Below are 26,512 nucleotides of genomic sequence, written 5' to 3'. Positions count from 1 at the left end.
GAGGCTTTATAAGCTATCAGGTTTTAAGTGGTGTTTTCTGCTGCAGAGTATCAAATTGATAGTCAACCATAATTTATTTTTAATTGGTTTTTAAGTTTGTCTGTTGAATGAGTACCAATTTGTATAGATAATATATTGTGTGTTAAAGTGAGTACTCTGCTTTTGTACATTCCCTTCCATTAAGAAGATGAGACCTCGGATAAGTAGGGGTTTGCGATAATGTGGAATCAAATACGTTAGCAAGTTGTACTGTAACAAATCAGCACAATGACTATTTTATGTTTGAAGTGGAGATCGTGTTTGGAGTGCCTGTAAATGCCTTGTTGGAAAAATCAATTCTGAGCATCCCCTTTCTCCACGTTTTGATTCATTTTGCCTCAAATGTATTTTGACACTGAAAGTTTCAGTCTGCTCACTTGGAGGGTTTAACTGTCATGGCTCTTTTAATCTTAGTCCAGATTTACACCAGGGTAGCTGGGAACAGCATGTGCTTTTGAAGGGCTCCTTAACCAGTGATTAATTACTGTATTTGACGGTGTAAGAAATGCATGCACAGAAGACATCTGAAGAAATTAAACAACGTATCATGCATTTTGTTTCCTCAAGACTTCTTACTAGACTTCAACTCCTAATATTTTGGAACATCTCCACTTTTTGGGCAGGCTTGCACCATATAGAACAGCAACACTTAAACATCCTGCCCAGTGGGATCAACAGAGCTTGTTTCATTTGGGGCAGGCAAAGGAATAAATAAGGCTTCCCAGTACACTCAGAGAGCTCAAAACACTTGAGGAAAAATACCGATAATCCCTCATTTGATAGAGGATGGGAGTAAGGCACAGGGCTGTGTCTTGTCAAGCACCATCAAGCTGGTCACTGGTAGAGCGGAGCCTTCAAACCTGCTTGAAATAGGAAAGCTGATGAGTGGAAGAGATACAAGAGGGCTATTCCAACACACCAGATCAGAGGAAGAGGTTTTATAGAGAGATGTAATGTGTTCCTTAGTTTGATTTATTTATTTTCCCTTGCTAAGGAGACAGTCTGCAGTATTCTGCACTAGATAGTCTTTGCCCTGGGTGCAATGAGCTTTTGCATTTTCTGAAAGGATATATTGGTAGTATCATGAAAATGTGACTGTGACCTATTTAGAGGGGTTAGAGTGGGGTACAAATCTCTGCACTAGGAAGAAGTATCATTTTCCAGCTGGGCAGAAAATCGCATTTCTTCTGTAATAGAACACAAGAGCTCATTGAACACCAGAGTGGAGTGGCTGAGCTGTCGGCACTCTGACGGGAGAATGAAGTCTCTGCTTAAATATTCCATCAGATAGCAGAAATCCTGGGAGTCCAAGGAACAGAATTACTGGCTTCGGCAAATGACCAAAAATTTCCTTTGCTTGGGAGAGACTGCTCGGCTGCTGTAGAGGATTGTCTTTAGAGGAACGGCAAGATGCTTTCTGTCTGTATTCTCCTTGCAAGTTGTCGAGGGCTGAAAATCAAGAGGAAAGTATTATATACACAGAGGCATAAACCTGGACTAGCAAGAAATTAACATTCAGAGATTCCTGCATATTTAAATAAGCCTGGCTTAGAAACACAAACTTTTGAATCACAAGCTTCAGAAGCTGGGTAGGAGGACTGACCTAAGTTATTAGGGGTGGGACCGTCCAATATTTGTGTTGATAATGTTGCTGCCAGGATCAGATGGTTGGTAGGAGGAAGTATCCCCTTTTAGACCAAAAAACTTAGAAGCACACAAGCCTCTGTTCTGACAAATAGCTGATGCATCCAAAACTATCTACTTTTTCCTTCTCTTTTTACTAGTCTAATAAGAGATGACTCCCCCTTATATTGTTTTGGTTGGAAAAGGTCTTTAAGATCATTAAGTTCAACCCCTGACCTAACACCACCATGGCTATTAAACCATGTCCCAAAGTGCCATGTCTACATGTGTTGTAGACACCTCCAGAGACAGTGACTTCACCACCTCCTTGGCGGCCTGTTCCAATGCCTGACCTACTCTTTCAGTAAAGACATTTTTCCTAATATCCAATCTAAACCTCCACTGGTGTAACTTGAGACCATTTCCTCTCATTCTTTCACTTGATACTAGGGTGAAGAGACTGACCCCCACCTCACTATATCCTCCTTTTAGTTGTAGAGAGTAATGACGTCTCCTCTTCTTCAGACTAAACAATCCCAGCTTCTTCAGCTACTCTTCATAAGACTTATTCTCTACGCCCTTCACCAGCTTTGTTGCCCTTCTCTGGACATGCTCCAGCACCTCAATGTTATTCTTGTAGTGATGGGCCCAAAACTGAACCCAATAATCAGGGTGCAGGTTCACAAGGGCATGGTCACTGCCTTACTCTTTCTGGCACACTGTTCTAGAAAGCTTTTGGCCTTCTTGGCCACGTGAGCACACTGCTGGCTCATGTCTGACCAGCTGTCGACCAGCACTCTAGACCTAGACTTTGCTGCCTTTCATCAACAAATACTTAAAGATGATGGATTTTAAAAATTTATTTAAAGAAGCTTCACAAATTCACGCTGCAAGAAAAATATTAACATGCAAGGCTGATGCTGTTACATCATCAGGTTTGTGCAGGTGCTCTGAAGAGCATCACAGTTACTATATTTCATTACACGAGATGGGCAAATCTTATCTTGGCCTCACGTTGGCGTCACAGCTGTGAACTTGTTGAATTCCCTTAAGTTATGGAAATACCTAGTGTTGAGCTTAAACTCTGTATTACAAGTTTTGACACCACTCTGTTCCAGCCAATGGGGAACATACATTATTTTCTATCCTTCAGAGCTGCTTTTCTGTAGAGATAACATTGGCATGGATAGCTTCCAAGATAGACGCTTACTCAGCGGAGGAACATTGCTGTATTACTCCCAAAGATAAGGTGGTATTAAGAACTTCCTTGGAGTTCTTACCAAAAATCAATTCTATCTTTTATAGTTCTCCAGAGATAATTCAACCCTCTCCCCATCCTAATCCTCACTGGGCAGGGGGTGGAGGCAGAGAGAAGAATGTGATAGCAAAAGTGGATGTTAAAATCTCACAGCCCTTCTGTGATTTCTTTTCAGATTAAGAACTGTCTTTTCTGAAAGGGATATCAGGATGGTCATTCCCAAACCAGTGACCAAAGTAGCTAATTAATTTTAAAGAATTAAAGTATTATTTCTGCCGGAAGAAACTAGTAATGGTTTCAGTAGCAGAAGCTCACGCCTACCCAGGAGGAGATACAGGATCATACTGCAGATAAACAAACACCGCTTCCTTTTTTATTAAGACACCTCACCTAATCCAAGGAGTGACAGATTCTTTTTCTTTCTGACAGTATAAAAATATCTGATTAGCCAGATTACACCTTCTCTTAAGCAGAAGGTGAACTGGTAGGTGTTAGTTTTCCAGGCTTATTCTACACTTCTGATTTCCAGCTCTGCCACCAGTGGTCATGCAGAAATCGTTTGTCCTTTCTGAACACACACCCCCCCCCTTTTTTTTTCCTCTGTAAAGTGAGACTCCGGATTTTGTTTGTCTGTGCAAATTCTTTGCCATTTATGAATGACAAATTTGTACATTTCTGTGTCTGTCCCATGAGCAGCTTGTCCTGAAATACCTAGTCTTAGTAGTACAAAGTTCCCAAAACAGTGGCTCGGCAAAAATACTGTTCCGGATCAAGAATTAATTTAGACTCTTATCCTGTATCAAGTATCTTATGTCTCTAAATATCTGCTACTCTTGAGCAGTCATAGAGCTTATTAATCATATACCTTATGATAAATTGTATTTTTTTGGCCCTTTGTCATTCAGTACAGCTAGGATATATAAGGGTAATAGTGTCTCATGGTGGTGTAGTGTGTTTTCAGGTGTCTTGAATAAAATTATTAGCTGACTTTTCTCCTCCTCATTCCTTATATTTTGACTATATCTGACTTTTTTTTGGGGGGGGGGGGGTTGGATTTATTTTTTTTTGCCCCCCCCTCCCCCCTCCCCTTTTTTTTTCTAATTTGCAGAAGGTATAGCTGCAAGTCTCAACAACACCTTTCTTGCTCTGAGGATTAGGAAGGTGTCCTTGTTCTTGCTCACAAATTTTATGGTTGGATTTCTTTCTCTGTGTAAGGCACCTGGATTTTATAAACAGCTTTCTGTGCAGATAGCTGAGTAAATCTTGGATTTTTGTAGGAGACCTTTAACAGCCAGAGCACAAGATACTTATCCCACAGCAGCAGATGAATCTTGGAGACCCATAAAAAATTTATGGCAAAGGGAAGCGAGTAGTTACTGTATTAAAAATCCCAAAGCTTTATTTTTCTTGTTACTTCACCCACAGTTCTGGAGGTCATTCTGACTGCACCTAATGGGTTCCCGGGTGTACACAAAGTACATCAGCATTTTTTGTTTGTATCTCTAGTTCAGAAATTATGGAGGAGAGGGAGAATTTCAGAAATAAAACAAGAGTGTGATGTCTGCCAGGGTCTTATGGAGCACTTGAAACAAACTCTAGTATTTGTGGATCTGAAATTCTTTGTTAAAGGTTCTTTAGCTTCCTGAAAGAAAAAAAAAAAGTGTTGGCAGGTCCTTTTTGTATATTACATTGGTATTTCGTCTTTGAGAGAGACTTCTAGAGACTATGGGATATTCTTCTGCTATCTTTCAGCTCAGAGCAGTGACAGTTCTTGGTGAGAGGAAGAGAAAGGGTTCTCTTTCTTCCACTTTATTGGAGAACAATGTGGTATAAAGAGAGGGAAACAAAACAAAATTTAGAAGATAAATAAAGGAGTGATCTCTGCTGAGTCAAGATCCCATTGAGGAAAAAGAAATAATGCTACTGTGTGCTGGGTAGAAGGTTTATCAGATGTAGCTGTGGGAGGCTGCCAAGAGGAGCTCTCATCTCTGGCTGGTCATTTCTCCCCCTTTCCTTTGAGTTAGATAAACAAGTTGGTTAGGCTAAAAGTTGCTCTTGTCAGGGAGGAGGGAAAAGAGGATTTGGCTTTCTCTTCAGCTCACTGAACTGGTCTACCCCGAGGCTGCACAGCCACTGGATGCTGTGGAACAAATGTCAGAGCAAGACTGTGCTTGAAGCAAGGGTAACATGCAACCACACTCTAAAATAGTCTGCATTAGATGGTGTCAGTACCCCATGTCCCAAGCTCCTGATCACTGTAAGCTATGCCATCTTCTTGAGCATTGTACTAGAAATCAGAAAATCCCAAGAGATTCTAAGTTAAATCAACCTGGTTATAGTGTGCTAGACAGATGTATTCTTGTGGCTTGGCATGGTGACAGTGAATTCACCATTTCAAGCAAAACAATCTATAACATAGTGACCACACTGGTTTTCTTCAGCTATTTCTAGTTTCTACTATAGCATGAATAATAAAGCAGGATCTACAAAAGTTATGTATCTAGAAGTTAAATATCTAAATCCCTTCTGAAAGTAATGAATGCTTCAGGAGAATATGAGGCATAATTGTTTTTAATAGTTGCTGACATACATCACATCTGAAGAGCTTCCTATCTGAGAGCATCCTTGGGCATTTTTTCTTTTTCTGGATGTGCATAAGAAATCAAGCCACAGTATCTGCAGGGACAGATGTGAGATGGAGGAACTCAAAAGTGACAACAGTCTCTCTAAACAGGTGTTTGAGGACCAAAACTTGAAGGATGTAGCGCTGTCAGATGGAGAAACCAAACCAGCAAGCAACTGCTGCCTATTCAACATTCTGGCTTGTTCCATAGCCACTTTAACTATGTGTCCAAACATCCCTTTTTGACATTTCCCCTGAAATGCTTTTTTAGTGTAACTCCTCTATCTCCTCCTTCTTACTGCTTCTTACAGTCTCATGTTTCATGCACTTCCTGGATAGTTTTTGTCCTTTACCCTTTGATTCAGTCTTGTCTTTAGCCACCAGTCTCCTTCATGAACATATCCCAAGGGACATGAAAAGAAAAATGGGCACTTCCCTCTTCCAGTTCTTACTTTTAAAATATCCCAAGTGACATGAAAAGTAAATATGTTCTTCCTTCTTCTAGTTTTTAACTTTTTGTTAACTGCTACCAAAACAGAAAGCTTAGACTGAGAGACAGGAAAAGGTAGACTAACTGTCATACAGAAAAACTACCATTTTCTGGGTTTGAAAGGGACAGGCAGTGAAGATCAAACAATAGGAGGAAAGTACAAGGATGAGAGGAAACAGCAAATTAGAATAAAAAGAACAAAATGAAATGGGAAAGAAAATCTTCAGTATTGTGTATGTTCCTGATTTATTTGTGCAGCAGTGTGTTTGAAGGCAGTGCTTTACAAACAGAATTCAGGTCCCTGCCCCATGAATTTGCAATTTGAATTGGGAGGTAGGAGAAATTAATGCAGAATAACCTCCCACATTTCAGTTTGTTTCTCTGTAACACATCCCAGAGCTTATTTCGTTTTGGGGAGAGGAGGTAATGACAGGTTGTTGTTGCTAATAGGATTTGGGTCAAACTGATGATTTCTATTTGGCACGTAACTAGATTAATAGGGAGGTGTTCTTAAAAATTACATGCTATGGCAGGAAGATAATCCCCTCCTCACCAAATTTCAAGTCCTGTTCATCAGCAAAGGTGTTTGGCTGAGCGTACTCTGCAACTATTTATCCATTAAAACCTAAGCTTTCCTACCACTGCCTTTAATCCTAGCTTGGAAGGAGCTCCCTCACCACAGCTGAGCACACTTCATTCTGCCTAAATCCTGAGAACACCAACAGTTTGTGCGCACTCCCACAGATAAATCTCCCCTCCACCCCCCCAAAACTCATGAAGGCTGAGGTGGTAAGGGTCTGAGTTTATGGAAAGCCATGTGGAAGCTTTATCTTCATTAACCAAGAGCTGGAAGACAATCAGACCACCTAGGTTAAAAATTGTCAAACTACCTCTCCAGATGCCAGTGAAGGCTGGTTATATCCATCTACCAGAGTGGCACTTAGAATTGTGAGGAAACTACATCTAGAAAATAATCTCTGTGATCTACTGGAGCTGAAAGTTCAATGGGCCTTTAAAAGGCTGTAGATTTTGCTTGGCTGTTTCAAGGACACCAATTTAGAAAGCATAACAAGAAGAAGATCAAGGGAGGTGGTGGAGTCACCATTCCTGGAGACATTCAAAAAATGAGTAGATGTGGCACTTTGGGACATGGTTAGAGGTCATGGAGGTGTTGGGTAGAGGTTTGACTTGATGATCTTAGAGGTATTTTCCAACGTTAATGATTCTATGATTCTGTGAAATAAATAGCTCGTCTTGCATCAGCTGCAAATGCTTTATGCATGGAGATGAAGAAGTTGCCTTTAGTTTGTAGCTTCTTTGGAGGTCTTTGCAGAGCATCAAGTGTTGTCCCTGAGAATTTCAGTTCTCTCTCAGCAGGAAGTCACCTGGTAGTTTACCAGTCTCAAGTCCACAAAACTACATGGAGATTACATGGGAATCTGACAACTCTAAAATGAAGGATTTTTGTTTTTTTTAAAATGTCAGAGTGGAAAGTTAATGTTATGTAAAAGTGCCTGCTGAAGCCAATTCCTTCACTAAATTTGTTTTCTTAGGTTTTTTTCATTACTCCCTTGTGCCCAAGAAAAATATTACTTGGCTAAAAGACATTAATTCAGTTTAAATCAGAGTATCAAGCCCTCTGAGTCTAGGACTGATGTGTGTGCACAAGTTTCTTGTTTAAATTAAGTCTGCTGGTTCCTGGCTCTTTGTTTCTACACTATCCCTGTTTTCCCTATATTCAGGATGCTTATCTCAAACTGATAGAAAACTAGCAGCCAAGCACCATTTTTAAAAATAATTCAGATGGAAAAGCAATATCCTGCAATATTTCTGTAATCAGGCATGGATAGAATCCAGCGTGTGCAAAAACTTGACCAAAATAGATCCTTAACTCCTAGTTAAGCCTAATTAAGGTTTGGGGGTTTTTTTTGCTTTTTAAAGCAGAGTTCGATACAAACCCGCTTCTCATTTTCCTTTGCAATCAGCACAGCGTTTTTGGTTTGTTAAAGGACTTGAGTTGCATCCCTGAGATACACAGCTCGGGCAGGCTTTGCAAAACAATTAGTGCATCTTTCACATGGCCTAAACTTGATTGAATAATTACTCAAATAATGGTCAGCAGTGGAATACATAGGGTTATCTCCCTGCTAATCCTCAGGTAACGGAGTTGGTGTATCTCTGATTTTTCTCACAGCAGTTCCCAGTGAACAGGAGACTGAGACAAAAGTCATTATGGGAAGTAGAAGGAGTCACTGGAGGCCAGCAAGGAAAAGGAGGCCTTATCTGAAACAATTAATCAAGAAAACTCCTATTGTGGGACAATTATTCAAAGCTAATTCTAAAATAGCTTTAGAGCCTGAGGTCCTGACTGGGGGTTTTTGTATGGTTTTGGTTCCATTTTTGTTGTGTTGTAAGAATTCTGCCAAGGTCATTGGGCGCACTGGGGCAGACCTTGCATCAAAATGAAGGCTGCTGCATACTCAAGAATGAGTTGAGTGTAAAGTGCAGCATTGCACGGCATTGGTGGACTTGAAATATTTATTTAGAAAAATGGGTTGGAATGTTTCTAAACAGAGACAACCTCTCTAATATTCCCACAAAAACATCCTCTGTTATTTTCTGTCAGTTGCAAGGGATACCATAAGGAGTGTATCACAAATTATAGAATCATTTAGGTTGGAAAAGACTTTTGAGATCAAGTCCAGCCATTAATCTAGCACTGCCAAGTCCACCGCTAAACCATGTCCAAAAGTGCCACATGTATATATCTTTATAAATACTTCCAGAGATGTGACTCTACTGTTTCCCTGGGCACCCTCCCTTGGAACAACTTGGAGCTGTTTATTCTTGTTCTAACACTTGTTACTTGGGAGAAGAGACCCACCCCCACCTCAGTACAACTTCTTTTCAGGTAGTTGTAGAGAACCAGAAGGTCTCCCCCAAGCCTCCTTTTTTCCAGGCTACACAATCTCAGTTCCCTCAGCTGCTCCTCACAAAGCTTGTTCCCTAGACCTTTACCCAGCTTCCTTGCCCTTCTTTGAACACACTTCAGCACCTCAGTGTCCTTCTTGTGGTGAGAGGCACATTTCACCTTCATGCTCAGCTCTCCTAGTGTACATGCAGGACATACATGTCCATGCAGACTTTCCTAGTCTATGCAGGGCCCTAGTATATTGAATCTCTCATTTATTATTTTTCTCTGTGTTTTTTTGCTTAGCTTAATCGTCCTACAGGGCTTGCAGCAACTGCATAAGCACAGTTGGTGTTGTGGCTATGGCTTTGAAAAAGGCCTTTCTAGTTGTCCCAAAGGAAAAAAAAAAAGGCTCTTGTATGGTGAGAGCATCTAACAGAGTCCTTTAGGTCTGCTTTTAGCCTCTGAATTCCCTTGGAAGTAAGATTTATTTGAAGATGTTACTGTGATCTACGAGGTCCTATGAAAAGAAGCAATAGATTTTAGCAGCTGTCCCTGAAAAATTATAAGGTTGCTGGGGAAAAAAAAAAAAAAAAAAAAAAAAGAAAAGAAAAAAAAAAAAAGCAGAGGTTCTAAATTGGATGTGGTTTAAATTTTCCTGCAGCCTCCTGTGCTGGGCACCTTGCAGGAGTGGGAAGCTGCCCACAGAATTATTACTCAGCACAGTCACCCTCTGCTCTCATAGCACTTTTTTTTCCAGCAGTGCTGACAGCAGCATTTTAAACCCACCGTAGCATGGGGCTGTCCGATCCGGTTTCAAGTGGCTGCTGAGCAAAGTGCTGCTGTGTAGGTGATCACTGCCCTGATTAGTTTCTCTCTGCCTATGGGCACCTTTTTGTGGAGCAGGGTTACAGTGAGAGCCAGGGACACGCATGTGCTCCCGTACAAAATAAAGCAGAAAGGCTGAAAAACAAAGAGAATCACTAATTGGATTTGTAGCTGTAAGAAAAAAAAAACCAAACCTCTTAAAGTCAACATTTTCCTCTCTTTAAGTCTTTCCTTGGCCTTTTTTTTTGTGAAGACCACTGGAAAGTATCTGTTTCAGGGGTGAACCCTTCTCAGCAAATTTAATTTTGAGGCTTGTCAAGCTTTATTAAAACCTTATCATCAGTGATTTCCTTCTCTGCTAGATCAAGAAGATTATATTTGTTATGGGTTTCATATTGTAACTCAGAATTCTTCCCAGCAAATGTGGGGTTTCACGTATGTACCAAGACAACACAGAGCACAGAAGTCCCAGGGTGTGCCGTGTCAGCACATATTTGTGAGGGCTTTGGATGATGTCCAGACAAAAGTCCTAAGCTGGAACTGTGCTTGTGTTTCTGTGTTAGCAATCGTTTGCTCTGGATGGCAAAAGCATTCCTATTACTGCAGGTATCCTTAAAGAATTGAGCTGATATACCTGGTCCCAACAGCTGGAATAGCTGGCAAACTGTTCTGGGTATGGTGTGTATACATATATTAAGAGAGAGGGTGAACACATGGCGGGGGGGTTTCACTTTGAAGATGTAGTAATTCAGTTTTCATTAGTGGGAGTTTCCAGTCAATGGCAGGACTTTTGTTTTTTTTTTTTTTAAATTATTATTTAATTAATTCATTTGTGCCAATGTGGATGATAGCACAGATCAGGGGTTTGTCTAACAGCATAGACAGAATTTTCTCAATTTATTCTAGAGCACAGGATCTGGTTGGGATTTTTGTACTTTGCAATTCACATCTTGAAAATAAGTTTTTCACTTCTATAAAAAACATTTTTTATTGCAGAGAAAATACTTCATTTCTCTTCCTTATCCAGTGAAGACAATCAAGTGGGTGGAAAAGTCTCTAACGTTGCTTTTTTTTGTAGTGCCCAGAAGTAACCGAAGCACTTTGTAAAATACAGATAGGGCTCTTGCCCTCAGCAGCTTATCATTTGGTTTTGAATGTGCCCTTGCAATCGCAAGTAACATGCAGTAGGAAGAGAAGAGGAAAGGCACTTAATGGCCAGATGAGCTGTTGAATTCAGGAATTATTTGAAGGTGGCATAAACACTCACAGCCTTTTTACAATGACAGAGTTGCACCTTTGTCCTACATAGCAGGAGTAATCATAGAATGGTTTGGATTGGAAGAGACCATACAGGTCATCTAGTTCCAACCCCTTTTCCCTGCCATGGGCAGGAACACTTTCCACTAGATCAGGTTGCTCAAGGCTCTGTGCAACCTAGCCCTGAACACCTTCAGGAAGGGAACATCCGCAACTTCCTTGGGTAACCTGTTCCAGTGTCTCACCTCACTCACTGTAAAGAGTCTGTCCTTAATATCCAGTCTAAATCTACCTTCATCCAGCTTAAAGCCATTCCCTCATATGCTGTTACTACAAGCCTTTGCAAGAAGTCCCTCCCCAGTTTTCTTGTAGGACCCTTTCAGGTACTGGAAGGCCACTGTAAAGCCTGTGATGACAGCCTTTAAGTTGTGTTGAGCCAAAGTTTCCTTCTGGTAATGCATTTTTGCAGAAGCTCCATCATGTGAGCATGTACATAACAGATTAACACCCAAAATAGCACAGGTTTGCTTTTGAGAGAGTAAAGCGAGTTGCAGGCAGACACAGGTAATTGTGGCTGATTGCAGACCTTGTCTGGTAGAGATGATCTCTCTCCAAGTGGATTTTGTACCACACCTAGTAGAGCAGTGTCTATGTTTATCCTCTGAACTTTGAGATGAGCTAATCACTTGATAAGAGATCACTGTCTTAATGTTCCCATTTCTACCACTTACACATCAAACATCATCCCTGTGCCTCCGTTTCCCCTCCCATCTCTTCTACGTTTGCCACAAAACCAGTAATGAGTCAGGTCACAAATGATCACTGGGTTGAAGGGCATATTCTCTTATTTATAGCAACAAAATAAATGGAAACACACTTACCAATACAATTCAAAATACCCCATTGTGCCATCGTGTCTGGCTCTTACCTGCTGTCTCAGACTCTTGAGGAGAAGAAATACAACTCTGAAATCTTGTACCAATGCCCTAAACCACAGTGCTGCTGCCATGGGTGTATTACACCAAAAACAAAGCTTTTGGAGTTTAAATTTTGAACTTTTAAGAAGAAAAGGCAAGGGCTGGAGTAACATAATAAAAGAAATATGTGATGTCTATGGGACAATTGTGACATATTGCAGAGAGTTTTGAGCTCAGTTGCAAAATAAGATATTAATTAATCACTGTATTTTCTCACTTCTGAATCCATATATCCAAATGCATATATGCTGCAAATCTGTGAAGGACTCAAATTCTGCAATGCCAGGTAAAAGTTACTAGTATGGCAGAACTACAGGTACCTCAGTGTTTGTTCTTCTGCTAGGAGATTCATTGGAAGGGACCTCAAGGATCCTCTAGTCCAACCTTTCAGGGTAAGAATATTGTTTAAATGAGATGACCCAGCATGCTGTCAGGCTGGACCTTGAAACTGTTGCTTCCTAAAGTGTTTGTAGAAGTATGGGTTTTCTAGCACAGGATTTTATTGCAGGTACATCAGTATATTTTCTTATACAAGACTGTAGCATGTAAAAGGAAAGGCACTGTAAAACCCTTCCAAGTGTTTATATAGGTTCGGTGGTTTTGTTTTCAGTAAGATTTGTGATTTCTTGGTTTGGAAAGCTCAGCCCAGAATATTAGCTATGGAGGTGGAAAGACTGCTTTCCTTTTGTGAAGAAAAATACATAGAAACCCCTCATATAATACTGGAGAATTGTACGATGCAGCTAATACCGTGTGGATTTTAAGTCTTTAGACCGTAAATTTGATCTGTGCAAAGAGGAGCGGTGCCAAATCTTAGTTGTAACAGGAATTCTCATCCAGAAATATTCCCAGGAAGATTATTAAAAATACTGCAGGTACTGACATCAGCTAGAAAGATCTACTTGTGCATATTTCTTTAAAGGTGTGTGGGGGAAACCACCTTAAAATACAGTATTACCATAGCTAGGCCCTATTATACTACTGTAATCATAGCTGAAGCAAGAACGGTGATTAACGATGGCAATTTATTGTATCTGACGAGGGGAGAAAATAGGAGATGTTGTCGTTATCATAAATCATATCATAAATAACCAAAGAGAAGCACTCAGAAAGCTTGTGTGGTGTCAGCAGCAAGCCCTTTCAGGCACGTTAGCCCAGGATGTAGCCATAGAAACCCCAAAGTCATATTGTTATCTTAGTCTTGCTGCAGTTATGTGATACAACAGTATTAACATATAGATTAGGCCATTTATAATACTAGGTGTCATTTCAGGTTGGCTTGCTTATATAGCATTTTAGTTTTTTATTGTGCCGAATGTTAGGGAAATGCTGCATTTTTACAGGTCAGTATAGAGCCATTTATAACCCATCAGCTTCACACCTCTGTCAGTCTTGCTAATGTACTCTGTTATTGATTGGTTGTACTCTATGAATTGTCACTGCCTAATTACCTTGTCTTTGCTAATAATTTCATTTTTTAGAAGTAAAAATTGTGCTTTTAAAGAGAAAAACTCTTCACTTGCGCACATACTTAGAGGCTAGTTCCCAATTCTGTTGCAGACTGTACAACCCAGAGGGAATAAAAAGGAAAACAAAAAAAGAAGGTAGGTTTGTCCAAATTTTGTTAGGGAGGTTTTCTGTTCCTCGGTGTACATTTTGATCAAACGGTGGTGATTTTCATGTCACACTCTGGTCTGCAGGTTTCAGGGAAGGGGCTCAATCACAGACAATTCAGAGCAACACCAAAGTGTGTGAACCAAGACAGCCCTGCTCATATGAAGTTGTCTGGTTCTCACACACCTGCTTCCTTGATCACTTCCTAAAAATGCTTCTGTGGTTGTTTTTACTCTCCATCCACAGTCTGCATAACAGCTCCAGGTACATTAGCATCAAATCGCTCTGCACATGCATTTATTCATGGATTTATGTCTCCTGCAAAAACTGTTGAGCCACTATTAAAAAGTCAAACCCAAGATAATGTCTTCCTTTTTGTATTTAGACAGAAACAGACTTTTGTTTGGTGTATACAGCTCAAATGCAGGACCGATATTTTGTCAAGTCAGAGAGAGAGGTAGTGAGTGTAGCTGATAACAATCTCCCAATGCTGTTTTTCTGTCAGCAGGAAGCTGGGTGTGTCATTTTAAGAATCCCAGGTATCTGGGCTTCATAAACATTGCATATGCTAAAAAGTATCATAGTGAGGACCACCACTAGTAAGTATTTGAAAGTGTTAATCCAGTATCCTAAAAAAGCATGGGAAGCCAAAGTTGCGCATTATACCCTCAGCCAAGATCTGTTGCTCAGAGAGTAATGCATCTTGTCCTCATTTTTTCCCCACACTCTTAGGCTTGCATGAGCCTGAGGTGAGCTTTTTACTTTGCCAACTGGACAGAATACTTTCTTTTTCTTTTTCTTTTTTTTTTAATTCTACTCTCAGATGTATTTCCATCTGAATTAACCTGTTAAGTCACTTGACTGTGGAGAAGGATCAAGGTGATGATATAGGAAAGGGATGCAGGACTTTGCTCTGGCTTGTTCTATCCCAAAAGATTGTCATATCATGACAGACCAGACTGGTGAATTGAGCTCAAACTAACAGATATTGTTTCCTATTTTAGCCTCAATTAGTTCCCCATTCTCCAGCACAAATATTTGAACCAACACAAAAGTAAAGATGGGGCTGTTTCTTTTTAAAGCAACACTGTTCAGTATAACTGCAGCTTTAGTAGTTGTGGTTTGTTTCTGGCAAACTATTGATATCTTATTCTCACACTGGTGTTCAGATGTTCTTCATTGCTTTCATACCAAGAAATGCCTAATCGAAAGTGTGTAGCAGAATGGAGAGGTAACTGAATTGGTCTGGAAATTTGTGAGTCCTGAACTAGATTATTGCTATCTTCCCTATTTCAAAATGAATGGATGGAGGGAAGGGGTGCCAATGACTTGTAGCTTTTAGGTTAATAACTGGTTCTGGAATGACTGGTAAATGTGTACACCAAGTCTCTCAGTCCTGATGAACACCTCTAAATTCATTCATTGCTAATACTGATGGTTAAAGTCACCACCCAGCTGTTTGGGCCAAATTTTTCCAATGTGACTAATGAGCCTGCATGCTTAACTTCAGGCATCTTTATGATTCTCTTTACAAAGTTCCAGTTATTTATGCAAAATTGCTGGCCACACCTGAAAGCTCTTTGGTTGTTGTGTGTTTTTTAACGTGTTTGTGGTTTCTGCATTTTAGAACATAACTGAGAAGGTGCTGGAATGAACTCGCTGGCAGCATCAGTGGAAAAATTTGAGACCTGTGGAAGATGAGCTCCTTGATGGTGCTCTCTTACCAGCTTTCTTCCCATAGAAAGTGTCAGTTGGAAGATGTCAGTGTCTGGTAATAGGCTGGTTGAGCTCCTCAGTACAGTGAAAGAGAAATCTGTTGATGTATTGTCTGTCTGGTGAACAAGTTGCATTGGTGATCAGTGTGTTCATATGGCAAAGAAATCTTTATTATTATGTATATAGCATACGGGCACACACATGTATCTGTATAAAATCTGGCATTTTAAGCTCAAAATGTATTGCCAGGTACCTTAGTATGTTCATTTGGCATTAGACTACCAGCATATTGGCCTGTTGGATATCAGGATTGAATTTTGTCACTCTTCCACTAATTTCCTTTATGGACTACAAGAACATTTTCTGTTTGTTATGTTATTACAAGGTAAAGCCATAAAGCCTATCATGACATAAGAAGAAATCTTTTCACTTTTAACACAAGTCAAAAGCCCCTACTTATTAGGATATGATGGGGAAGTTAAGTTGTTGAAATAGTGACCTAACATTTCCCAAAATACATCTTTGTCTTAATCTCATGCTTTATCTAGACAGTAGAAAAAGTATGCTGCAAGTCTGCATGAAGTTTTCTGGTATCTTTGTTTTTAACTAAATGATTTCTTGTGTTGAGTGGGAAGGATTGCTTCCTTTCTTGTGTTTGAGACATTGTGTATAAAACCTTCAGCTCAATATCAATTTGGTCCCAAGGAGCTTATGCTTAGAAAGAAAGATGTGTTGAAGATTTCAGTGCTGGCACTGCCACATTATTTCCTCTCATGAGGCCTAATTTTCTTTAAAATCCCTGATGCTTTCAAATTCCATATTTAATTGCTGGGTACCATACAGTGCAAAGGTGCAGAAAGATCTGATATGAGTGGAACTGGGCATGAAAGAAATGCATGATCTACTGATAGATCTTTATTTGGCCATTTTGAATTCCATCTAAAAAACAAAAAAAAGTTCAAATTCTGGTTAAAAATGGTTGTGGAAATTTAATTGTTAAAAATAGGCATGTATAAGTTTCATGGAAACATCTACTCATTCAGAACTGTGTCTTTAATGGGTTTGCTCTGATAGCTGGTAACTGTTTATATGCTGTTCTAACGTTAATGTCAAATACCAAATGCCAAAATCTTGCACAGGAGCTGTTTCCTCCCAGAGCTTTGTGCATTTAATACATTAGCCATTGAACTGGAGGTAAGAGGCTTCTATTACTAACATTATAGAATCAGAATCATTTGGGTTAGAAGGGACTCTTAAAAGTCATTTAGTACAACCACCCTGCAGAGAGTAGCGACATGTTTTGCTAGATGGGGTTGCTCAGAGCCCTGTGCAGCCTGACCTTGAATATTTCCAGAGATGAGGCTTCTGCCACAACTCTGGGCAACTTGTGCTCGTGTTTCATCACCCTCATCACAAAAAGTTTCTTTGTTGTGTCTTCCTTATATGCCACCATGTGTCCCTCTCTACTCCCTCTTTCTCTCCACTCTCTACACAGCAAGAATATCCTTGCCCCTCATGGGTCTCCCCTCTTTCCCTCCTCTCTCCAGTTGAGAAAGAAAATCTCTGGGGTACCACTGAGGTTGACATTTTCCAATTACAGTTCACAGAAATATCATGATCTCTCAGATAGTAATTTGTGATTGTTTCTACTTGGGGAGCATCATGTTATACTTTCTTCAGCAGGTGGTGTCCAGTTTTAGGCAAGTGTGTTTTGACTCTGCTTTGTCTTGTACCTAAGAAATACTGGCTTGTTCTTAGATCTCCAGGTCTATAGCCTTTAGATGTTTTTTATCCTATTGCCACCCTGTGACATAGGGGAATATTAGCCCAGTGTCCAGAGGAGAGATTGGAACTTTGCTTAAATTAAATACCAACCAACAGGGAGGGTAAGTTTTTGGCAGACCCAGGTGGTGAACAGAGATCTTGTCTGACTCATCTGTGCCATGTTGTCTAGGACATCATCTGTCTCTGAAGCTACCAATTAAAAAGTCTGGTAATGACCAAGATGATGACAAATTTAATTTTATGTATGTGTTTTTATATATGTATATAAAAAATTGCAGGCTCTCTTGCTCGAAGAATGCCTGTACATAGATGTCTTTCACTTCAGTCAGAATAGTTCAGCCTCTCTTTTTTTCTTGCCTTCACTTTCACCTGACCTGTTGTTGAAGGAGCAACGCGTGCAGCCTTCTCTAATGAAGCAACCAGGAGAGCATGGTAGCATGGTACGGGTGATTGCACTTCTTTTTCTGTAATAAAGGCAGGATTCCTGTTCCTTTGTACCCCTGTGTCAGTTTTAAGGACAAATAGTCCCTGAATCATTGTGAACTTGGAAGTTCATAACTGAAGTGTTGAGTACTGCTGTCCTGAAACTGAGCAGTTGCCAAATTAAGAGGGTATATGTTCAATAAGCCTTTGGTTTGGAGTCTCTGCTGTGCTACAGGGGCATGATGTACCAAGAAAAAAAATTTGTGCTTCTTTAATAGTTTTTCCTTAAAAAGATGTAGGTGTTTCAGTTTCTTGCCTGAACTGTTCAGATTAAGAAATTATACAGCATTTGAAGTGGTGACAGATCCCCATCACTCGTGTTTGGGTTCCTGATGCTTTCTTTCCAGAGATCCTAAGGAGTATCATAGTATCATAGTATCAGTCAGGGTTGGAAGGGACCACAAGGATCAGCTAGTTCAAACCCCCCTGCCATGGGCAGGGACACCCCACACTAGGTCAGGCTGGCCAGAGCCTCATCCAGCCTGGTCTTACATAGGGATCCTTGTACTTACCAAGTGCAGCTTTTACAGCACCTCTGTGGGATGAAATTATCATCACTTTTCAGAAAGGAATTATGGAATCACAGAATGTTTTGGATTGGAAGGGACCTTTAAAGGTCATCTAGTCCACTCCTCCTGCAGTTAGCAGAGAGATCTTCAACTAGATCATATTGGTCAGAGCCTCATCCAACCTGACCTTGAATGTTTCCAGGGATGGGGCATCTACCACCTCTCTGGGCAACCTGTGCCAGTTTTTCACAACCTGTATGGTAAAAAAAATTCTTCCCTAGATCTAGTCCAAAACTTTCCTCTTTCAGTTCAAAGCCATCACTCCTCATCCTGTTGCAACAGGCCTTTCTAGAAATACTACCCTCATACTGCCCTTGTAGGTCTAAGTACTGAAAGACTGCAATAAGGTCTTCCTGGAGCCTTCTCTCCTTCAAGTGGAAGAGACCCATCTATCTTAGCCCATCTTTATAGGAGAGGTGTTCCAGCCCTCTCACCATTTTTGTGGCCATGCACACAACACAGCACAGTGTGGCCTGCGCCAAATCACACTTCAGACCCACATCAAAAGAGAAGTGGATTCCTTCCTTAACTTCAAAATCAACCTTTCAAGAAAGCAAAGAACTTGCCTTGTTAAGTAGGCATACACATCCTAAAACACTCCTGTGAGGAAAGCTGTGTTAACCAACAGTTTTCTCATAAGCAGCATGCTAATAGCTATCAGCTGGATTTATTTCAGACATGGACAGAATCACCTTTGGGGCTGCAGCAGCTGAGCTCGTCCCTCCTGTAACCTGAGCATCATCTGAACCTAGACTCTGCACATGGGGCCTGGCTGACATAATAAACAGTTGCCCTGCATGGCTTTAGCAATGTGAGCATTAATATTGATCCATCACAGACTTCTCTTAACAACCACCCCCAAAAAATGTATCGGTTATCTTAAGCAACCTCCTAAACAGCTTTGTCTCCTTTCATTGCAAGAGAGAGTTATTAGGGCAGATGGCTGAGGTGATACCCATTTGACCTATAGATGCTAACTCAAGAGTGGGATCATTAATAAGGTGGCTGGAGATAGGGAGGGATGGCAGTAAAGAGAGTTAAAAAGCAATCGTGAGCACAAAGTATTGCACATCGAGAGGTGCCAGGGAGCAAATGAGATGGACAAAGGTGAAAAAGTGGCCACAAGGTTTTAAATGCTCATTGCAAAATTGAGAAGATAGCCCTTAAAATGTGATTTTTTTTTTTTCCTATATTTTGATCTGCTCTGGTATGAATCCTTTGGGAGGCAATCCAGCCTGTAACTCCTGAATGCAAGACAGAGATTTCACTTTCTTAAATTAAAACCCCTACAAAAAAGTGCTTTATTATTTTCTACCATGGCCACAGCTGTGGGGGCTGTTTTGAAAGCCACTGCCTGGCAGAAAACCAGTGCTCACCAAGGCTCAGACCATGGCCTTTTTCCAAGAGAAATTTGGGTTTCATTTGACCACGATAGGATTCCAGATTGTCATCTGAGCATGTCTGAAAAGTGGTGAATGTGTGTCAGTAGTTAAGTGTTCGTGAACTTCCTTAGGCCCTGGATTGTTCAGGACTGACCCAGGCAATTTTTTCCAGATGTTTTGGGGAATCCAAGTCTATATAAAAGGGAAGGTAATGCTTCTGTTTCCCCACTAAGTTGTCTTTGTGGCTTGCAGGAATGTGCATGAAAGCTGGAGCCAAGACACCCCGATTTCTAGTCTCACCTCTACAAACTGCACTTTAACCTTTTCTGCCCTTCCCAGGCATCTCCACACAAGATCACAGAAACTTTGTGAACCCGCTGCAAACTTTGCTTGGCCTTATTAAAAAAAAAATAATCATTGCTCTTTTTTTTAGTGTACAAAACTCCAGCCCCTGTTCTCCAAACCTCTTCTGAAATTGTTTTTTTGCCTTTGATCCAGCAGCTGCTGGTATTCTGCAGTCCCATGCAGGTAAAACATGAGAAGCACCTTGGGATGGGAAGGAGTTACAAAAATATGAAATATTGCAGTGTTATTCCATGAGATACAGTATCACAGGGAGGCTATTTAAGTAGACACTGGGCAGAAATCTTTTGCAAATGACTGTTCTGTGTATTTTTTTTTACTGTTGCTGTAGTTTCTCTTCCGCTTTATTGACTCTTTTTATCTCTATGTTTTTTTGTATTAAAATGGTTTATGTTGCCATCTCTAAAGTCTGCATGGTCAAACCCTGTCTGTCCTCATCTTTGAATTTGGATACACTTTTCTTCTCACAGCCGAAGCAGAAGACTTCTCTAAATCCTGATTTTAAAGTATGGTGTTTGTTTTAAATGTTATCTTTAAAACTGTAAATGAAAATAAATTCTCAGTGGCAAACTAGGTTAAAGGGATCTGGGAAGGAATTGCTCAGTAGCAACCAGTGCTGTGTGACGTCTGATGAATGTTAATTCTTCACCCCCAAAACAGTTTTGAGCAGATGAAGGCAGCTGATTGCTGCAGCAGCTTAAAGAGAGATTGAAATGACTTCCATGATCTGGAAGCAGATTTTTTTTCCCCTGTAGCAGGTGCAGGCTCAGCCCACAGTGATTTCTCAGTTATACTCTAACTTTGCAGTTTAAAAAATTTAATGTCAGTGCCCAGCCAGGCAAAACCTAACATTTCTGTTTTTCACGGAAGGCTAAGACTTTATCCTCAGGCAAAGTCTCCTCTCTGGGCTGCCTGCTGTAAATCCTCTGGGCCCTGGCAAAAGCCAGAGTTGCTAGCTCATTTTACTTAATTTGTGATGCTGGCAAGATTTGTGCTGCAGCCCAGGGCTCTTGACTCAACTCTCCTAAATCAGAGCATTGACACATTACAGTAGAGAAACACCCTCACAGAAAACCTGAAAATAAACGCCTCAAAAAGAGGTATTTCAGAAAAATGCTGTCTTACAAAGCTTAAAATGGTGCAACGGTGTTAAGTCTCAGTGCTTGCTTCTTTGAAGCCACCTGCTCATTAAAAAGTTGGGTTTTATCCACTGACATAATAAATGTTTTTTACTACATATTTCATGTGAGAATCTGAGGGCACTTGATATCTGTCCACAGAAACCCTGCTAGACAAAATGTCATGCGTTTTTGCAGGTGGGTAAACAGAGACATGGGGTTGTCTACACAGGAATGTGAACAGACAGAGGTGTAATGATGTAATTACAGCAAATATAAATGTGTCAGGTTAACACCGCTGTGGACGTTCTTATTCCAGTCTAAGAATCCTTTTTCCTGCTTGGATAATTCCATTTTGAAAGTGAGGAAGTGTATCCAAGAGGATAAAGTGCTTGGCTGTGGTTGGGGAAATCAGAGGTTCTCTTCTCAAACCTACTGTGGATTTGCTGGGAGATCTCAAGTGATTTTTCTCCTTTCTCTGCATTGTAATGTTACATGTGTAGGACTGAAAATTATATGTAGGAAAAAGGAAATAATTGCTATTACATGAAAAAAAAGGAGCAATCACACAGGTGGTGTCTACTCTAGCTTGAAACACTTGGTGCCTCATGTTGACACTGTGCGTGTTCAAGGTTTATCTTACTTTCAGAAGCTGTTTGTTGGTCATAGCCCAAATGCCCACTCACCAGCGTAGCATGTTAGATGTAGTACTCTGGCAACACATCTTCTGTTTTGGTTTCACTACAGCAGGAAGCCAGCACAGGATTCTTTCGTGATGTAAATAAAACAACAGTGAGTGGGGATGGTGGGGGGATACATTTCAAAGGCATGTTCCTGATCCAAACCAACATGCATACACACAGTGCTGGGGTGTTCCCATATATTCATAGCAGATAACATCCATGTGCAGCAAGCTCTTAAGATGCTATCAGAGACAACCTGGCAGGTTGAATGGAGCTTAGTCCTCTGCTTTAACCTTCAGACTGTGTTCCTTCAGGAAAAACAAACGAAGTCTGAGAAGACGGTTTCCCACTAGTTAAACTGCGGTCAAAAATGTGTGATATTTAGGAAAGACACCTAAATCCAGTGACTTTTACTTCCACATATGCTTTGCAGTCTACTTTGTTATGCCAAAAAATGCTTCAACCTGTCTCCTTTTAAAATGAATGAAGCTGGTTTGTGTTACCATAATCCCAACAGCTACAGTAAGAAATGATCAAGATTTTTTTAGGTAGAACTGGCACTTTGGACCTGCTCCACAAGGTCTGCCACCATTGGCACCTTTGCTCATGGATTTGATTACACTGCAATGAGGGCACCAGCCAGTGGCAAGTTGCAATGCTGGCTGATATGTAACAGAGGAGATGCCACACTTTCATTCCAAGTAGGCCAGTTGTCTGGTCTACTGTTAGGCCAGGTGTCAGTGATGGCCTGAGATGTGTGTGAACATTTGCTCTGGTGCTTGTTTGTTTCTGTAAAACACATTTTTAATTATCCTAATGCTTTTTTAAAATATTCTTTGTTACAGAAGAGGAAGAGGAACAGGTGCCTACTGATGGAGGTACATCTGCAGAGGCCATGCAAGTGCCACTGGAAGAAGAGGGAGAGATGGAAGAGGATGAGGCAATTAACGATGAGAACTACTTGAGCAAGAGACCATTAGAAAGTCCTGATGTTGAGGAATTTCCACCTGTGAAACGGCCAAAACTATGTGTTTCCAAAGGAGACACCTTGGACGGAGCTTTGGAACCACGTGAGCCTCTTAGCTCAATAAATACTCAAAAAGTCCCACCAATGCTTTCTCCAGTTCATGTTCAGGACAGTACAGACTTAGCCCCTCCTTCACCAGAACCACCAATGTTGGCTCCCATTGCAAAATCGCAAGTGCCAGCTCCCAAATCTTTAGAATCAAAGCCGTTTGTACCTAAAACAAAGTCCAAAACAAGTTCTCCAGGACAAAAGACAAAATCACCTAAAACTGCACCCTCACCAGTGGTAACTGGAAGTCCCATACGTTCACCAAAAACTGGATCCAAAGAAAAAAAGTCACCAGGTCGCGCCAAGAGCCCTAAAAGTCCCAAAAGTCCAAAGGTTCCTGTTCATGTTCCACAGCCACCACCTGTCAAGCCTGAAATGCCAAGCAGAACCCCTCTGGCTGCATTAAGTGACAAGATAGGAAAGGAAAACATTCAAGTAAAGCAAGGACAGATGCCACCTGAGCCTGTCACCAAGCCAAATATTGAAAACCAGACTAAGAAAGTACCAGTAATGGACAAGACCATTGATGATTCAATCGATGCTGTGATTGCTCGCGCATGTGCAGAACGAGAACCAGATCCCTTTGAGTTTTCCTCTGGTTCTGAGTCAGAAGGGGAAATTTTTACCAGTCCTAAAAGACTTTCTATTTCAGAGACTGCAACTCCTAAACCTTCTGTTTCTGCCAATAATACAAATAAGGCAGGAGCAACTCCAATACCTCCCTCAGGTGGGACTTCAAGTTCAGACATTTCATGGACAATGGATGACTCAATTGATGAGGTAATTCGAAAGGCAAACATGGGGACACCCTCCAATCCGCCCACAAATTTCACGTATTTCTCCTCTCCTTCCGCTTCACCACCAACTCCAGAACCTCTTATCAAGGTTTATGAGGAGAAAACCAAGTTGGCCTCATCGGTAGATGTGAAAAAGAAATTGAAAAAAGAGCTAAAGACAAAAATGAAGAAGAAGGAAAAACAAAAGGAAAAAGATAAAGAGAAAAACAAAGAGAAGAATAAGGAGAAGGAAAAGAACAAGGAGAAGGATAAAGACAAGGAAGGGAACAAGGAAGCAAAGTTTCAGTGGAAGGAACTACTCAAAGATGATGATCTCGATCCCTATAAATTCAAACTAAAGGACTTTGAGGATGCTGACACAAAAGTTAAGTTGAAAGATGGCAATACCAAAAAAGAGAAAGAAAAACATAAAGATAAAAAGAAAGAGAAAGAAAAAGGCAAAAAAGACAAGGATAAGAAAGACAAAGAGAAACTTAAAGATAAGAGTAAAGAAGATAAGATAAAGGCTCCATCAGCACCTCTTGTGTTACCTCCCAAAGAAATGCCTTTGCCCTTGTTCAGTACACCAGCTGCCATGAGGCTTCCCAGCATGTTACCTTCCTTGTCTCCAATGCTTCCTGAAAAACTGTTTGAGGACAAAGAGAAACCAAAAGAGAAAAAGAAAGACAAAAAAGAGAAGAAGAAAAAGAAAGAAAGGGAGAAGGACAAAGAAAAGGAGAAGAAGGAGAAGGAAAAGGAGAGGAAAGAAAGAGAAAAGAAAGAGAAAGAAAAAGAGAAACACAAACATGAGAAGGTAGGCTGTTTGGATGTGTTGAGGTGGCATACTTGCTTGAAACATGAACATGAATTCTCGTGTTTTTTAACAATAATAGCTCCAAGGAGGATACCCCCCAAGAGTTTCAGGGGTTGTTCCACCTCTTTGGAATACAAGGCAATGGAAGTTGAGTTCTATGAATTTGAAATGTGAAATCATCCTTTTGGTATTCCTCAGCTCACTTTTTACTTGAAAACCTGAGGCACAGGGTCAACAACAGCACACACAGAGCAAATACTTAGAATCATAGAGTATTAGGGGTTGGAAGGGATCTCTAGAGATTATCTAGCCCAAACCGCTGCTGAAGCAGGAACACCTAGGGCAGGCCACACAGGAACACATCCAGGTGGGTTTTGAGTCTCCAGAGAAGAAGTATTGCAATGAACCAATTTTGTTCTGTATACTTCCACTAGTAGGGCCAGCAAACCCATACCTTTCATAAAAACTTCACATTTCATCTTTAAAAGTCTGCTGTTCCAAACCCTGTAGAAGCCTGTAAATTACCAAGCAGACAGAAATGAGGAGCAGACTGCCTTCAAATGAACAGGCTCACCAGTTATCTCAGATGTTCAGAAGAGCTGTTCTCTTAGAACAACTACCCCTGTCTTGTTACAATTTGTTTAAAGTCAGAAAATGGTTTTCAAATGATGGTCTAAATGTTCAAATGTCACCTTTCTTTTTGAGTGCTATGCCCAAGAGGCAGAAGAGCTAGTTTTCAAGTGGGTTCAAGCTCTTTCCAGTCCTGCAGCTCATAGTGATTTCCATCAGCCAAAGATAATTTCTTCTTTCCAATATCACCTAATCTTGAGAATATATTTCCTATTTAAGAAATGAAACCAGCATATTTGCATGTTATCAGATTTGAAATCCCATTAGAAACAGCTCCCCTAATTCAGGGCGTGCTCTCTTTTTTTGTCACTTCACCTTATAATACGCATTAAATTGTTAATATTAAAAAAAAAAAAAAAAAAGGAAGAGGAAAGAAGAAAAGAAAGAGATTGTCTCCATGTATGATAACCTTGGATACAGGATTTCCTAAATCTCTATCCTTAGCATTAGGAAGCACTGTCTAAATTCTGGTTTTACCAAGATGCTCTTTACATCCTGCTTGGAGTGTAATACGCAGTTCATACAAGCTCAGATTTGAGACATTCCTCACTTTCCTTTTTCTACTGTACCCCGTTGTGCTACCTGCTGGACATGAGACAAACTGCTGATTTCAAAAGCTGATTGCTTTTTTTAAGTTGACAAATGTTTAACTGCAGCAGGGTAGGTTTAGACTGGACATTAGGAAATTTTTTTTCACAGAAAGAGTAGTCAGACATTGGAACAGGCTACCCAGGGAGGTGGTCAAGTCACCAACCCTGGATGTATTTTAAGGGCATTTATATATGCTGCTTGGGGATATGTTTTAGGAGTGAACTTTGCAGAGTAGGGTTAATGGTTGGACTTGATGATCCCAAGGGTCTTTTCCAACCTGAATGATTCCGTAATACTGTAGTGGTTTCCAGTGCAGAATCAGGATGATCTGGAGAACTAACATTCATCTGCTGTGGATGAGTTCAGGAGGGTAGTGGTCCAGTTGTCCCTGTTAAATTAAAGTCTGGTTTTAAACTGCAGCAACACTTTCATAGATTTCCCATTTTGTGTCTGCCCCTCATGACTGAGATGTGTTGTCAGCATTTCCACAGGGATTTATTTTTAAGATAAATACATATGAACATAAAATAAAGATGAGTTATTTGTGGGTTTTTTTCATCAGATTTTGCATTTCTTCTGCAAATCTGTCTATATAGTTTGCTCTAGAGAGATATAACAGGTGCACAAACAAATACAACTGGTAAAGCTTTGGTATAGACTGAACATATACATTAGGAGAAGGAGTTCAGCTGTAAGAAAAACTTGGGACAAATTAAATTGACAAAGCTGCCCATTACCTTGGCAAAAAGTCCCTGTCAAAAGATAAACTTTAAAGCTAGAATGCATGAAAGAGTCCCCAGATAGAATTAAAATTTAAACTGATTCCTGATAGATAAGCTTTTTTTAAATCCACCTCTTTGCTGCAAGTCAGGATTTTAAAAATAAATTTCTCCTTTAAATCTCTTGA

General features: G+C 40.4%; 1 protein-coding gene across 2 annotated transcripts in view; it reads left to right on the top strand.

Moving 5' to 3' along the window:
* The window catches only part of TAF3 (TATA-box binding protein associated factor 3), a 124,752-nt gene that overhangs the window by 72,032 nt on the left and 26,208 nt on the right, over positions 1-26,512 (top strand). For both annotated transcript variants that reach the window (XM_068168684.1, XM_068168693.1), the window contains one exon: positions 22,565-24,384. In XM_068168684.1, coding sequence (XP_068024785.1) covers positions 22,565-24,384 — 1,820 coding nt within the window. The remainder of the gene's footprint in view (positions 1-22,564; positions 24,385-26,512) is intronic.

This window comes from Melanerpes formicivorus, unplaced genomic scaffold (genome assembly GCF_026170545.1).
Source record: "Melanerpes formicivorus ecotype bairdi unplaced genomic scaffold, bMelFor1.0.p_v2 SCAF_3, whole genome shotgun sequence".
Lineage (NCBI taxonomy): Eukaryota > Metazoa > Chordata > Aves > Piciformes > Picidae > Melanerpes > Melanerpes formicivorus.
The sequence above is the reverse complement of the archived record's forward strand: the minus strand, read 5'-3'. Positions and strand labels throughout refer to the sequence as shown.